General features: G+C 39.3%; 1 protein-coding gene across 1 annotated transcript; it reads left to right on the top strand.

Moving 5' to 3' along the window:
- The first annotated feature begins 742 nt into the window (after positions 1–742).
- Positions 743–16,124, top strand: chkb (choline kinase beta). The gene is made up of 11 exons (XM_080760778.1): positions 743–1,268; positions 2,814–2,922; positions 4,079–4,192; positions 4,796–4,929; positions 5,368–5,472; positions 7,368–7,426; positions 8,596–8,674; positions 9,317–9,425; positions 11,407–11,513; positions 11,878–11,959; positions 13,919–16,124. The coding sequence occupies exons 1-11, from the start codon at positions 766–768 to the stop codon at positions 13,973–13,975; spliced, it is 1,458 nt and encodes a 485-aa protein (XP_080616904.1). The 5' UTR covers positions 743–765; the 3' UTR covers positions 13,976–16,124.
- The last annotated feature ends 795 nt before the right edge of the window (positions 16,125–16,919 follow it).

Raw genomic sequence — 16,919 nt, 5'->3', positions numbered from 1 at the left:
AAACTATAAAGAGCACAGCACAGAGTAAGAGTTTATGTCACATACTGTAGCCTACTTGAACACCTTGGCTTTGCTCCGTGTATATTAGGGTAATTTTCGGTTTGCTGAAGAAGTACAGACAGTCAAGTTCCAGATTTCAATGTTGTTCAATTGAACAAGGTGGGCCCTCCTCTTGTAAACAAGTTTAATGCTTAATTGGGTTGTCCACTCACAGTTAACAGTCTTTGTAGCCTATTGAGTTTGTGCTTGAAATGTACTGTAATTCTGCAAACTGTTAATACATATTTCAATCAATCAATCAAAAAGCATCACAGCAGGCAAACAAAGAAACAAACGCAAATGGAATGCTTTAAGACAATGTGGTTGTAAAGGATTTTGATGGATCTTACACCAGGTCTCTGTCCATGACTTACACAAGAGGGGGTGGTTTAACGTCATTAATGCACGCAAGCGATGGTGCAGGAAGCCAGGAACTCAAGTTCCGAAAAAGCAACGCAGATGTAGATGGCCACTAAACACTCAATTGCCCACAATCCTTCAGTGTATAGGCGGTTCTAAATCAGAAGGCGGGTCCTAGTGAAGACCAATTGCTGTTTCCCTTGAGCGTAGAGGCGATGGTAATTGGATATTCACTATGCCAATTTCGCTAAACGCCCCGAATGAAGTGACTGAGTGACTGAATACTGGTCATCACAGAAACGCGGAAGCGTTATTATCGGTATCGAATCCTATTAACCCTATCTTCAGTCGCTAGTCGTTACCTCCATGCGACTCAGGCTATTCAGTTGTGCCAAGCTATTACGGTTAGCTGGACTCACCCACCAACAGCATCACCTGTCAGCAAGTCCCCGTCGCATTCAAATACACACACATTTTCACAGTAGCAGCCATCATCTGTCGTTTGCCGGCGGCGGAAAGCTCACCACCACCACAATGCAGACCACCAGCACTTCGGGTGCCACTGCCGAGACAGCAGGGGCTTTATTAAAGAACATTCCTGCTCCTACAGCAGCAGAACACACCAGAGTGGTGCAGCAGAAGAAGAAGACAGCTGACATCCTCGTCTCCGCCAGCGATAACAGTCTGAGGGCTCCGAGTCCTCGGGTCGACCATGGCAGTGATGACTCCGAGGCAGACTCCTACCAGGGTGGGCGAAGTGAGGAGGTCGACAGGGAGACGAAGGCCAAGGCGTTCGTGTGGTGCCGAGACTTTCTGTCTGGTTCCTGGAAGAGCCTCCCCGAGGCAGACTTCCAGATCGACATTGTCAGGTACTTGGTAATTAGTAGGGAATTAGAGAAATAGCAGCGCTGACGTGGCGACTACATATTATTATGTGTTGAATTGATGACGGGTTGAGTTGAGTTCGTCCAACAATCGCACATTATTCAGGGACGAGTAGCGGATAGATGTGTGTGTGTGTGTGTGTGTGTGTGTTTGTGTGTGTGTGTGTGTGTGTGTGTTTCAGATTATGAATGATCTGATAGATAGAACTTGAGCACAACAAAACCCACACAATTTTGAAATTAAATGATAAATCTATATACTGTAATAATTAAAGACATTCCATCAAATCGAAGGAAACCAACTAAAAAAGTCACCAATTTAGTAGAGAGAAATCACACCCGTGTGAAGTGAGGGGCGCTAATATATTAAAGTCTATAAACTCATGTTGATTAGGTGATGTAATGGTAATATAAAACAAACGGTGCCAACACAAACATTAACAATGAAGATACGATGTCAAATTTCCCTTCATTGTCATTGTCAATGGTGTTTTTAAAACAAACATTGAACTAAAAACAAACATTAAACCTGTGTATAATTTATAGGAGGGGCTAGCGCCCCTCAAAAAATAAACTTGAATTGGGCATTAATGACTTGGCTTAGCCCTGAAACATGACTCTCGTATTCATACGAGAGTCATGACGATTCTTCACCCTATTTTTGGCAATTTTTGCATTTACAAACTAAACGTATATATAAACATTCAGATTTCAAATATAAACTACTCACATTTTGTCTCACGGGTGTTAGCTAGTAGCAGCACCATTCGCTAGCACTGCTGCATTCCGCGTTCTTTAATAAAAAGCATTTTTGTCCGGTCATTTCTGTGTTTTGCCCGTTTTTGCCTTCAACTTCCGCCTTTCGGAACTGCACCTCAGCGCCCCTGTCGGTTGTCAGACCGGCAGACGGCCAGACGGCAGACGGCCAGATTTATCTTCTTCCTTTGGGCATTGAAAATCATTGCAAGTGACAACCGACAGGGGCGCTGAGGTGCAGTTCCGAAAGGCGGAAGTTGAAGGCAAAAACGGGCAAAACACAGAAATGACCGGACAAAAATGCTTTTTATTAAAGAACGCGGAATGCAGCAGTGCTAGCGAATGGTGCTGCTACTAGCTAACACCCGTGAGACAAAATGTGAGTAGTTTATATTTGAAATCTGAATGTTTATATATACGTTTAGTTTGTAAATGCAGAAATTGCCAAAAATAGGGTAAAGTTACTGCATGACTGTCATGATAATCATCATGGCAGTCATGTTTCAGGGCTAGACTTGGCTATGACACGTATGCATATGGTGACAATGGAGACTCGTATAAACATATTGCACTTTGACTCTGACACGTTTTATTATATACATTTATAATATATTAACTACTGTAGTGGACCACTGCAGTTGAAACAGTGCAGCTTTCTTATAGAAACATAAGATCCCTTATTCCCTTTTATATGTAGATGGCCTCTTTTCTGCTGTCTCCCTTAAAGACAATAGCACTTCAGTTGATTTATGTATTTTGTGTTATGTTTTGCAGTGGTGGACTGAGTAATCTGCTATACATGTGTAGTTTGCCCGACCACGTTCAGGCTGTGGGGGAGGAGCCTCGCAGGGTCCTACTCCGACTTTATGGAGCCATTCTACAGGTTTGTCCATCTACCGTACCTACTGTATCTGTGTTTGTGGTCACGTTGAAATGTGTGTGGGCAGTATCGGGTGTGAAGATTTGTCGAAAATAGATGAATGTACAAGCTCACAACACAGCGTGTTACAACGCATTGTGAGCTTCTAGAGCAGGTATTTTCGGCAAAGAGATCTGGTGTAGTAGATGTCATGATTAATGACCTTTATCTGCCTGACCCCGTACACACATGTGGTGGATCACTCATCTACATTACGTAAACATATTTGATACGCGTGTCACTTGATATGATGAACGTCAACTGCTTTATCAGAGACTGACGTCACGTTGCACAATGATACGAGATGCATGTTCTATTCCTAATTTCCTATCCATTATTTCCTTGTCCTCGTATCTTCTGGTCACGTAATGTGTCCAATACTATATATATATATATATATATATATATAATTATATATATATATATTCTCTATGTGTGTATTATTGCATAACTTGTGTGATACTGCCTGGTGTTGTCATGTTCTCCATGCAAATGACTCTACTGAATCAACACTCACCACCCTTAGTTAGATGGAGACTCTTACTGTATCAACCTATCAGGTCAACCGAAATCACAACAGTAGAGCTAGAGGGAAATGGTGACCTCGTAGATCTGCTATTTTCAGAAATATTTTGACATTTTTTACATTTTGCCCAAAATATCGATGCCAGGGTTAAAGTTATGAATCCATCTTTGAACATAAATGGCACATTGGCAGAATTCCCGCAAGGGACATGGAATCACAACCCCACCAATGTCCACTCTGTCTGAAGACATCCTTAGGAGACTAAAGGTGGTTGCACACCGGCCACGTTTTTCGGGAAACTGATGGAGAAACGCAGCTAAAAATCCGAATTCGCATACGATTCGTGCCCGGTGTGTGGAGACCTTTATGCTGGCATAAATGGCGTAGCATAGAATATGACATACTTCCGGACAGATGTCAGTGTTAACAGGGTAATATTAATATTCTACAAACTGTGTGTGTGTGTGTGTGTGTGTGTGTGTGTGTGTGTGTGTGTGTGTGTGTGTGTGTGTGTGTGTGTGTGTGTGTGTGTGTGTGTGTGTGTGTGTGTGTGTGTGTGTGTGTGTGTGTGTGTGTGTGTGTTATATGTGGTAGGGAGAGGACGCCTTGGTGCTGGAGAGTGTGATGTTTGCCATCCTGGCAGAGCGTACTCTGGGGCCTAAGCTCTATGGTATTTTCCCCCAGGGACGCCTTGAACAGTACATACCGGTATTACACACAGACACGCACACACAGACCATTGTTTGTTGTTTATTACATAGTCACAATTGTGTGACTTGCTGTACAGTCTGTTGTGTACTTGACCCTCACATAATGTTTTCACATTTGTGTTTATCGCACATCCCATGGTTCTTCAAATATCTGCTAGCTAAGTACTAGCTAGTTATTACTAAGTATTAGCTATTTGACTAAATTTGTTTTCATTAGAATTGACCCAAATTGCTTACAAGCTTCCAGTGGACATTTCTCAGTAACTGTGGTAACCAAATCGAAATCCTAAATTGATATATTTAATGCAAAGACAACTCATACTGTATACCCCAATGGCATTTACATTTGGAGACCATACTGTAGAATCTGCTGAGTATAACATGGAAATGTAGGATGCAATTAGAAAATTCTCCTTACCTTACATTGGAAACACAGTAAGTTCTCAACCATAATTGTAAGTAACTTGTATAGCATTATAATAGTTACAAAGATTTAGGGTCTGCAAGCAGCTACTGTAAAGATAGATATTCGGTGTACTGCTGCGTTTGTGAATGTTCTGCGAGTTTTAAAATTGAATATCTCTTAAATCTCTTCTCCCAGAATAACCGTATGCGCACAGAGCAACTCTCAGACCCCTCCATCTCAGCTGAGATCGCTGAAAAGGTGGCACGCTTCCATACAATGGTGATGCCCTTCAATAAAGAGCCCAAGTGGCTTTTTAGGACCATTGATACGTGAGGACACAAAATCTTTCTCATGCACACACTTCCTCTGAATGTATATTGTTAGAATTCTGGCGATACACTATATCGTACGGTGGAATGTACCTTGTATGTCCAATGTCCATAACCTTTTCATTGGTTAAATATTAACCAATTTAATATTTAAACACTTCCAACCTGTCGTCACTATTATTGGCAAGTTGCAGTAGGTGAAATTGTCCAAAGAAATCATAAAAATAGCGCTGTGAGCTTGCAGATCAGGCTATTTTCACTACTCTTGTGTGACGCAGTCATACGACAAAGTATGAAATTTATGAAAGACAAAAATATAAAATATGGAGATGCAAGATCTTGGCCAGACACGACAGCGACGATATGTTACAATCTTGACCATGACCACCTCCAGGAAGAGTCCTTTCATTCACTGTCCCTTCCACGGCTTTCATTCAGATACATGGACCAAGTGATAAAGCTGAAGTTTGTGCGAGAAGCACATTTGAAGAAGTACAATAAGCTTCTGAAGTTCGACCTGCCTGCAGAGTTAGAACAACTTCGGTGAGTGTGTGTGTGTGTGTGTGTGTGGGAGGGCCTGTCTGTCACAATGATTACATCATCGTCAAAAAATATTTTAGCAGAATAGTGGAAAAAATCTACAACGTGTCATGATGCAAAGAGTTGTGTGAGCTTGTAGAATGGCTATTTACACGATTTCCTTTTAAATGTTTACTTTAAATATAAAATTATTAAGTGTATGAGCTGTTTTGGCCATAGTTTATTTTGATTATTTGTACTGGTCATTGTCAGTAATTGCTTTGTATATTGGTTTATTATTTTCTATATTATTTGTCATATCTGCCCTGTGCAATCTTTGTTTATAAAGCCTACAAGGCAAACACGTTTTATTTTTATTAAAACACAATTCAATCGTTAACCACAATTATTTAGTATGACAATTAATCGTCAACTAAAATTATTTTGATCGTGACACCCCTAGGGGTTAGCAACGCGAACAGCTGCCATAAGATAGGACAGGACCTTAGAAAAGGCTCAGACAAAAAATAGGAAATAAAGTATAATAGCAAATGCAAGGATATGCTATTTTGTTTACAGTTTGTTCATGCAGGCAAGTCAATTAAGTACGTTTGTACCAGTTATGAATGTGAAGTAATAAGAATGACATTTAGATGAATAAAGACATACATAATAAGAATAACAAAGTAATAAACAGTGAAAATTAGGTTGAGATATTATAATGACAAAGACAAAACGGGATACAATGCCTTACAATGATACAATATTAATGTCATTGTGGTTAAATCACAGTATCTGGACAAAATATAGATACTGTAAACGATATTACTATAAAATATTTTAAAAAGAAACTGGTATTGTGATTTTTTAGAGCGTAACCTTTCCCCTAGTTCTCCCCCTGAATGTTTATATAATAATAACACTCTGACCTTGACAACTAGCAGAGGGACAGTTCATGATTGTGGTTGATAATTTCTTCATAATATCCCTTATCTTTACAATATGCATATTTAGAGGAATACATCACATAATGTGTATGCCCTAGACTATGATGTAACATATGTTGTAACAGTCACTCCACTCCACATATTTGTTGCTTATCACCTTCACAGTATCGCCATTTGACATACTGGTAATCTGAGCTGATGCTACCGGTGTCTATCACTGGCACAGATATAGATCTAAAAAAACGCAATAAGTTCTCTGCTTGCCAGCAGGGCAACTTATGCTTATGTTTGTAGATTGGCTATTTTCGCTGCGCAACACCTTCGTGCGCTGAATTTCACATAAGGAATCAGTTAGTCAGAGTGAAGTAATTTATCGACCCCAGTCCGGAATTTGTAATGTAAAATGTACCACCATTATTGCGGCAAAAAAAAGGACATGTATTTTTGCTTGATGGTTAATTATAGAGTTTGATGGTTTTCCTATTTTTTAATGGACAGCTTTACGAAGAATCTCACTTAGCTCATACTGCTGATAACACTAATTGCCATACAAGTAAGTAATTTGTCTCTAGTTTGAATGGGGTAAACGGCAGCGGACACTGACAAAACCTCCCTGTGTTTGTGGCATTTCCTGATGTGGGTTTTGTCAGTAATATTACAGTACTGACACACATTTCTAACTGGCAAACAAGTATCATGTCTCTTGTTAGACTGGATAGGGTGCTCAAACTGTTGGTAATTCCCCTGTGGGTAACTCTTGACTCTCGATATGATATATAGTAGTTACACTACTCAAGTACTACAGTGATTTTTAATACTGAATAACAGGTACTGTCTGTGCCCCAAATACCTGTCCCCTGAACATACAATAATGTTGAGTTTCACTGTCACTCACTATCTGTTCTCTTGTCCTCCTTTTAACTACCCCTTCCCCCCACCCCTCCCCAAACTCCCACTCCTCTGTTTGCTCAGCGAGTTGCTGGCAGCAACCCCATCTCCAGTGGTATTTTGTCACAATGATGTTCAGGAAGGTAAGAGTCTCTCTCGTCCTATCAGGCGTTGTGCTCATACTCGCACTGCTAATTTGGGCTGGTTGTTCTGCCCTCTTGGCTTTGCTGACACATTTCTTGGAACTCCGTTTCCTGTACATGTGTAGAGCATATTCAGGCAAGGGCAAAAAAGAAATCAATCAATCACCTTTGACTTACTTTGAGTTTGAGTCCAAGCTGAGGACTGCTCAAGCACATGCTAAATGTCAACACTTAATACGGTACGAGACTGTCGTACGTTGATGCCTCATATTGTTAAAATAAATGTCTTGCTTTTCATACCTTTTATAAGGTATCTATCTATATATTAATGTAATTTATGTTTTTCCACCAACTTTTGACAGATTTATTACTCATAAAAAAGCGCTGAAGGAGCACGGGTTGCACCAGCTGTGCTAGCCTAGTTAGATCGTAATTTCTAATTTAGGATGGAATTTATGCGCTACTAATGGTTTAAGGGTTGCACCATCTGAAATAAATTTGCAATATAGGTAACAACTTAAATTTACACAGAGTCTGTAGTAAAGTCATAGTAAAGTCCTCCATAAAATAAGTAATGTCATAGTGCGTCATTTGGATGATTGGAGGATGATGATCAGTGAGTTATGCCGACTGTTTGTTTTGCGTCAGCCCACCAAAAGACTTTATTGTTTTCTCTTCAAGACCTCCCTGTGTGATTATCCATGACCTGTTTACAAAATGTTACATAAAAGAAAAACAATAAATGCAATGATTGCCAACACAAGAAGTACTTGATTCTCTAAGAGTAGTAAATTACTGATGATGATGATGATGATGATGATGAGTGCTCACCATGGATATAACCCTGACCAGAATAGTGTTATAATTTGATTATTAATAATTAGCTATTGTTTTAATGCTATTTTACGTTTTTGTTTTTCTCTCTTTTTTTCCCCGTAAAGCACTTTTCGTTGCATTTTATGACATGAAAGGTGCTATATAAATAAGGGTTATTATTATTATTACAAACTATCTGTTTATCCAAAGAAAGACACAGCTGTAGTATCAAACTAACTACATAATTATGTGGATTTAGGCTCCCTAACTTAAGAGATAACTTGCAGCTGATGCAACAGGCTGCTGGTGTGACAAAAAAAACGTGTTTTCACTTGTTTTATTTGCTTCCAAAGGCAATATCCTGCTTCTGGAAGACAAGGATCCAGAGAGGCTCATGCTCATAGACTTTGAGTACAGCAGTTACAACTACAGGTGAAGTGTGGTCTACAGTACTAATTTTGAGTGGATTCAGGTTTGGTTACATCAGTGGTTTTCAACCAGTGGTGCGGGGACCACCAGTGGTCCTTGAGAGTTTTCCAGGTGGTCCCCAGCAAAATGATGGAGAGCTGGCAACCAAATGGACCCTTTTTAGATCTTTAACTCTTGTAAGTGTAAAAGGAAACCAAATGGACCAAGAGTTAAATTATTGTTAAACATCTGTATTAGAAATCTACACAATTAGAGAATAATGTAGAATGTAGAAAAATTGTTATTTTGATCGACTGTTCTCTCTCCTATGGTACCACTAAATACAGCGTGGAATTGTGAACAAAATCCACAACAAAAATTCTAAGTTTTAGGTCTGAGAGGCCTAAAACTTTGAGGCCATCAAACCGTGGTCCGTGGCTCAAATGCCAAATAAATAATGGACCCTGATATGAAAAGGGTTGAAAACCACTGGGTTACATGTTTAAAGATGTAATAGAGTCAAATATAATACCTTCTCTTCGTCAATAAATACATAAATCTCATATATAGCCTCATATAAGCTTACACTATCAAAACAGTGTTTTCTACTGTGTTTTGTTCTGGTCCCACTACTGATTGTGACAACTGCAGTGTTCTCTCTTGTAGGGGCTTCGACTTTGGGAACCACTTCTGTGAGTGGATGTACGACTACACATACAACCAGTGGCCTTTCTACAAGGCCACACAAGAGAACTATCCAACCAGAGACCAGCAGGTTAGTCTAAACACTTCCCACTCAAAACAGAGAGCAGAATCCTATTGTATTCAGGCTAATAAATGGTTTGGACAACAGAAATTATTGAAAAAGGAGTCGGCAAGCAACAGTTTTAATTGCTGAAGTATAAATGGGGCTTTCGTGGAAATACAATGGATTCACAACATTCCATTCTTCTCTTTTCTTGTTCTTAAATTGTATATACTAGAGCAGGGGTATTCAACTAGAATGATTGTGTGTGGAGGGCCGCACAGCGTGCGTGCGAAGCGCACATTGTTTTGGATTCTACAAATGCATTTTGTGTTCAAACACAAAGATTTATGTAGGCTAATACATTTGAGCACAGGGTGATATATGTCTATACTATAATACTAGTATACAAGTATATGCTATACCTTAGAATAGACCTATTTGACAGAACGAGCGTCAACGAGCACTAGCTGAAAATACATGCACACAGACTGCAGGAGTGTGTCTAATTTCTCTCCAAAAGCCCTTAGGATTACTGTCATTATGATAATCTAGCACTTTATATATCGCACACATCATACCTGTAACTTTCTCTCTTAAAAAGAAAAAGAGGGGGGGGGGGGCGCCAGTTGAATAGCCCTGTACTAGGGCCTTACCTGTTCTAATATATGAACAGGAAATGATGTACAGCGTGGGTAATGCGAGATAATAGATCACATTGATTGGGAGGGAATCAATCAACGGATGATCGTGGGAAGTTGGGTTGAACTTGGGCATAAAATTAATGTTATTCTTTAAGATAGATAGATGGATAGATATCTGTCATTGACTGTCATTGCATCTCTGTATGTATTTATCATTTTATTTCACTGATGGCACACGTTGGCGGTCATTGCACTGTCACAGAAATGTAACTTTAGGAGTGTATAGACAAATAGCCGCTCATTCCATGTTGTGGTCTTGAAACAGCGCATGACAGTGCATGTGTTGGCGCAAACGCACGTAACGTTGTTTGGGACTCGAAAAACCCTGTTGTATTTGTCTGGCACGGCAAAGGAGGTGGTGGAGGAGAGGAGTGTGTCACCTGCGTCGTGCGTGCAGTTTAAACTTTTGCGGTGGTGGTAGAAAGAAGCAGGAGAGAAGTGGTAGGCGTCCGTGTTTAATGTTGTGCCGAAATGCCGATGCTGCCTGCCTGCCACACCCTCCGGAAATGTTCCCCATGTGGCTCTGCTGAGAGACGCGGTCTAATCCCAAAAGGGGAGGTGTCGTGTCGGTGCGGTGGGTAAGGCGAGTGGGGAGGGGTGTGTTGCACCAAAAACGGGCCTGATACACACATGCAGAACGCATGTTCTATGTTCTGTCTGTGTTTGATGGCCGCCTCAATGCTTTCCCAATGGGAGTCACATGGTTTGCCCAAACATTTGTGTTCTGTAAGTGTGTAAGAGGCCTCAGACACTTTGACATCCGACCACCAACCGACACGTTTCTTAAATTTAGAATAGAATACAGTATACCTGACCCTGTGGTACTTTTCTGTCCACACAATGCCATCTAGTGGCTAAACATGTCAACTGACGGCAGTTTCAATTGGTGCATGCAGGAAAGTCAATGCTCAGCAAAATATTCAGGAAATGTTGGAATAGGACATCTATTCAGTGTTGTTGCAGCATGTTTTCATGTGTGAGATTGAAGGAATGTCCTCCATGTCCACTGGCATTGACAGAAAGTGGAACAGCTATTGACTCTTTCAGTGTCTTTTCACATACACTATCAATCAGAATAATTTCACTTCATTCAAGTGGTTGCAAATAATGTTGCCAAATCATTCTCAGATTAAAAACAAAAAAACAAAAATGCTGCTTATCAACTAACTGGTTAATCGGTCGATAATGTTATCAACATTTTTCAATTATCAATTAATTAATTAATCAATGATTCCTAATAAAAATAATAAAAAAACTTCATTCAGTGCATTTTCTTTTCCTGACGATTGTTTTGCTATGTGTTGCAGCTTCATTTCATTCGTAGTTATTTCGCTGAGCAGGGAGGATACCCTGGTAATGGCACACAGGAGGACCAGACACGCATCGAGGAGGAGATGTTAATTGAAGCTAATAGGTAGGGAGATGTAAACATCTGTCTTTTTACTGATAATTGTTCATTGCTAACTACAGTAGGATAAATCTTTGCCTTGGACAAACTCATCAAAGGTCCTCAAATTAAATAATGATACAAATAGAATTATTATTGTTTATAGCCTAGAGGCTATAAAGTGGTGTGCAAGTGACCCAGGTAATTAATACCAACAAATTGATACGGTTGTGTGGTGTGTGGTGAGCAGTCAAAATCTAGATATTTGGGGGTCGGGTCTTGGGAGAACTGGCTAAGATGAGAAATAGATCATGGGAAGATGCTGAGGGGATGGGTAGTCTTGGATTGAATGCAGACAGATGATGTGATTCTCATTTTGTGTGATTTCTAGGTATGCATTAGCATCACACTTTCTCTGGGGCCTGTGGTCAATCATTCAGGCCAGGATATCGAAGATTGAGTTTGGATACATGGTAAGCAGGGACCTTTTAGTTCACTTTAGGTGACATCTCCTGGACCTTGATAAGAACACAATGTCTGAGACATTCGCTTATTTCCATTGAAATAAGTAGTAAACTGTGCCGCTTGGGATATTATTTACATTATAAAAATATATACAAAATAATTATAATTTTGAGCGATGGAAATAAGAGAATTAGGGGGTGGATCCGGGGGAAAGTTCAGTGTTCTCCCAACTGGAATAAACAGTGGCCTGTTGGGTTTTCAAACTCCGATGCTTTAAATACTACTAATTTAAATGTAGGCTTCATGCTTGCCAGATCACAGGCACAGATCTTTGTTGCCACTCGATAAGGAACGCTACTTTAGAAAATGAAACAACCTAGTCCGTTTGGAATGTTTTCCTTGACTGCTGGACATGATCCAACACAACACAATGGCCTGATATATTTGCATGGTAAGAGACAGTTTTTTATAGATATGATCACTGAAACTATAATATACATTTTAAAAATCCATTAATTCATCAATGATGAATGATGATGTTTATAGAACACGTTTTAGTGAATTCCAAGTAGGCTACAGACACCATTCGTTTCGACCACACTTTGCCAATCGATGGCTCCGTGCCAAGTTCCAACTGTCTCTAAACTACTTAGAATTCACTACAATGTGTTCTATAAACATTATTGATGACTTAATGGCTGTTGGTTTTTTGAGTGGTGCAACCACTCCAAGGAACAGCAATGTCCGTGTCCACCTATGTGTTCAACTATGTATGTATACTACTGTTAATGAGCACGAGTATGACTATTAGTACCAGTACCGGCGCTGTTGTGCCAGAAAGAGAGATAGTGCTGTACTGTTGCCTGCTAATGAGAGAGAGAGAGAGGAGGTGTGTGGGGGGTGATTTTTGTTATTACGTTAAGTTTAATTGATCATATCTATAGAGTGTATCTACCAGGTGATTAAACACTGCGTCGCAGTCACACAATGTTTTGTAACATGGAGGGAGATGGAGATGGAGAGGCATACAGTATGTCCGATTTCGGTGGTGCTTATGCTTGTGCAACTTGACAGTATGAATAAAGTATGAAGAGATAAGGATACTCTGACTATAAACCACTTGAACCCCAGGGCCCCAGCATAAACAAAAAATCTACAAACTCGTGGTAGCCCTGACCTGGACTGAAGTGTTTTACGCACATTCTCCATTTACAGTCCTTACAGTTTACGCCTACACAAATGTTCAGATTACAAATAATGAAGTGCTCACCTCAGGGCCATGGATGTTACAATTCTGCTAGGGCGGGAATAAGTACCGGTATCTTCTGTATTGTTCAATAAAAAGCAATGTTTTATCAGTTTTTGGCCATACGCTTTCAACTATGTGCCCCGCCCCCTATCGGTTGGTGCATTATAACACTGATAAAATGGCTACCGATGGGATTAAAACGCTTTTTATTGATCAATGCGGAAGATATGCGTACTTCTACCCACCTGAGGAGGATTGTAACATCCGTGGCTCTGGGGCGAGCACTTTATATTTGAAATCACATGTAGACGTTAACGTTCTGTTCTAAATGGGAAAAGTGCGTAAAACAGGTTGACGTTCCGCCATGACAGACCAGCGCCATGTGAACCATGGCTAAATCGTCTCGTATACTTAATAATAACTCAACTTTCCGAGGGTGACTGAACGATTGCGTTCCAGATGTCCTTCTGATGGATTTTTCTTGGTTGTCAATATTTCTATCATCCAACAAATCGCTCTGAAAGTGATCCAAAGAATCGTACGCTATATAACTCTATGGGGAAGACTATTTTCTTTAGCCCAGGCTAAAACCGGATGTGACGTTTGTGGGCGTTCCTGTCTACCTTCGTGTCAATGTATAGTTGCAGCAATAACGATTATACATAAATGTGGTTATATCTTTATGCTTTCTAGCTAAAATGTGGCGCTTGTGTTTCAGGACTACGCCCAGCGCCGGTTTGATGACTACTTCAGACTAAAAAAGAAATATAGCTAAATTCCACCTCTTATTCATCTGAATGTATACTGACATTTTCTTTTCATCTTTCCATGTGAACCTTCCAGTAAAAAAGCTCTTACTTTGTAAGTGAAAATTCTTCCACTGAATGTGAAGCTTGTAGAAATATTATCTAAGACTTCTTTCCAAAACCGTTGACTTTACTAAGTATCCAATACAATGCACCCCTGCTCTTAACAATTAATAGTGAATGAAAGGCAGACTGTTGGAATGAAGGAAAATCTATTCCTGAATGTCATGCACAAGGACAACTCTGTATTGTTAGTCCAATGTAATGCACTTATGGTAGTCCCAAATAGTGAAATGCAGTGAGAACAATCACAGCCTATTTAATTTTATCTATTGTTTAAAAACTTGGGGGGGGGGGGGGGGGGGACTATTTCTGTGTTATTTCAAGCCATTTTTATCTAACACTTTTCTATGTTGTATTTTCTTTTTCTTGAGGGTCCAAATAACCCCTGTGTTCTTTGTATTTAGTTTTTGAACTTGAAAAGTTGAAAACATTATTGCACACTCATTATCAAAACTGTAAATGGCTCTGCTCACCACTGCTAGATATGAGTTTTCTTAACAGACTAATACCACACTGTACTTTTCCTTATTATGTTTTTGAATTCACTGGTTTCATATTTTGTTATGTTTCATCTAGTATTGAATGTCCCTCTCATTTTGATCATGTGATGGTAGGGCAACAGATGAGGGACAATTTCTGATATTGAAATACTAACTCAATAACAATAGGGGTTTCGTTTTTCATATAATTGTATGGAATTGACAGGTAGCAGAAGAAAATGCAATGACGATATCACACTCCCAGATGTACAGTACACTGTATTGCCATCGTCAATGTCTAGCATTCAAAACCAGTTATATTTGCATTGCCCTGGAAGCCCCTCTACTGTAAAAAGTTAAACTGAATGTACAATAATAATAATAATAATAAGTAACTTATTATATTTGTTTAAAGGGAGTTTTAAGTGAGTTTACGCCTGACATCACAAAACTCCTCAACTGCAGTGGAGATTTAGCTGTTCTTATTAACAGATTTATTATTATAACTACAGTTTTTTTAAAATATTATATTTGATATTTTATCAATATATGTTGCCCTGCCTTTAATGACAGTTGAGAGCATTTAAATGACAATATTGTTGTTTTTGCATGTTTGGCCCAGAGCCATCTAATAGAAGAAGAGTTACAATATACAGGGGGCAGAAACCGAGCGCTCGTTCATGCAGCCTGAACTGAGCCAAGCTGGAGTTGGAAATACATTGTTTTCAACGAGGGTGGTGCAAACAAGAGCTATTTTAAGCATGTGTGCAACATGACAACTGTTTTAAAGTATTTTACAGTAACAACTAAAGTCTCTTTAATGTTTATGTTGTACTATTACTACAAAACAATTTAAAATAAAGGGATTTAAGATCATGTCTATGGCTCTGGTTTGGCCCATTGACCTACTCAAACTTGAAATTATTTACGTTGCTGTAGTTTTTAGTTTCTTTTTTTATCCATGCGATGTTTCTTTCATTCATGCAGTTGAAAAGATAGATTTACAAACAATTTAAGGTTTAAAATATTTTAATAAACAAAAAAATAAATAAAAAAATTGTATGCATTGAAAAAAGGAGGCAGTAATGTAAAATATACCCAACTTGTCACTGGGGTAAACGTGCAAGAATACCCGTCTGGTCCTTTTACTGTAAGACCAAGAATGTCAATAGTATTTTAGACCAAGGACTTGAACTGTGTTCATGTGAGCATTAGAAATGAACATGCACGGAAATGTGTGTAAAGAGCATGATGAAAATAAATCTCAACATGGACTGCAACAAGCAATTATTTGAAAATAAATGCAGCTAGTTCATATTTTTGTGTTAGACTGAATGCGCTGGCATCAATGTCTTGATATTCCCAGTTATATAAATGTATTGGCAGCATCATTTACTCAACAGTCTGGATGCGATATTAAGAAACAAACTGAACAGTGCCTCATTAACCTTGCTCTAACAATTTAACACTACAGTTGTTGCATTCTGTTTAGTTTTTTCTTTCCACCATGCTTTTTATTTTTTTGTTTCATTTTGTAGAACTGTACTTTAAGTTAATAAACATACATGGTTTATACCTCTAACCAAATATTACTCTAATGCTTTCCAAATGATGTGGATAGATGGATATTGCCTAACCTCACTGGGGCAGCAGAGAGTACACTGGGTTCCCCCATGGGTACTCTCTGCTGCCCCATCTGCCGGAGTCAGGTTAGATATTGCCCACCTCTTCAACAACTTTTCTTCCCTTTTAGGAAATTTGTAGTCTATGTAGTCTACATGCCCAAAATAGTGTTCAGGTTGAAAGTGGTTAATTTTTACTAGACCATAATCATGTTGTAATACATGTTATGCAATTCACGTTTGTGTCAGGACAGTAACTTGAGCTCACCGTGACGTGACGTGACTTACAGCAGCGTAAATGGTGTCATGTTTTGCCCCTTCACCCTGCATCCAGGAATAGACCCGTCCCAAGGAACTATGCTGCGCAGAGTTCCACATAAACACACTGTTGGCTATCTTCAGGGCAGAGCGGCTTCACATCCGAACAAACTTGAATTCGTTGTTTAGGTTCATATGCTTAAAACTTACATAAAAAATAGTTTAAGCTATTTATTAACATTATTCTTATGTTGTGTTTGGTATTGTCCAGTGGCACAGCTGTTTTATTCCCTTGTTTACTTAAATCAACGGCACTTGATAGAGGGACCAGACAGTAAGAGGAAGACGAGCAGATGTGCTGGAGTGACTGTACAGTACAGAGTTATACAATTTTCCATCCCTGGGTTAGTTCAGAATACTTTAAGTGGTCATACTTTGTCTATTTCATTTTATGGTACATAGAACAGATGCTATGGGAGCAATATCTTGAA

This window comes from Protomyctophum bolini (genome assembly GCF_963924005.1).
Source record: "Protomyctophum bolini genome assembly, chromosome: 4".
NCBI lineage: Eukaryota > Metazoa > Chordata > Actinopteri > Myctophiformes > Myctophidae > Protomyctophum > Protomyctophum bolini.
Note: the sequence above shows the minus strand (reverse complement) of the source record. Positions and strands in the feature narration are given on the sequence as shown.

What these genes read in the sequence shown, in the direction of transcription:
- chkb (XM_080760778.1), top strand. Translation starts at nt 766, where the DNA reads ATGCGACTCAGGCTATTCAGTTGTGCCAAGCTATTACGGTTAGCTGGA. An exon ending in TCACAATGATGTTCAGGAAG is followed by an intron (nt 7,427 to 8,595) that starts GTAAGAGTCTCT and finishes TTGCTTCCAAAG; the next exon opens with GCAATATCCTGCTTCTGGAA. An exon ending in ATCCAACCAGAGACCAGCAG is followed by an intron (nt 9,426 to 11,406) that starts GTTAGTCTAAAC and finishes TATGTGTTGCAG; the next exon opens with CTTCATTTCATTCGTAGTTA.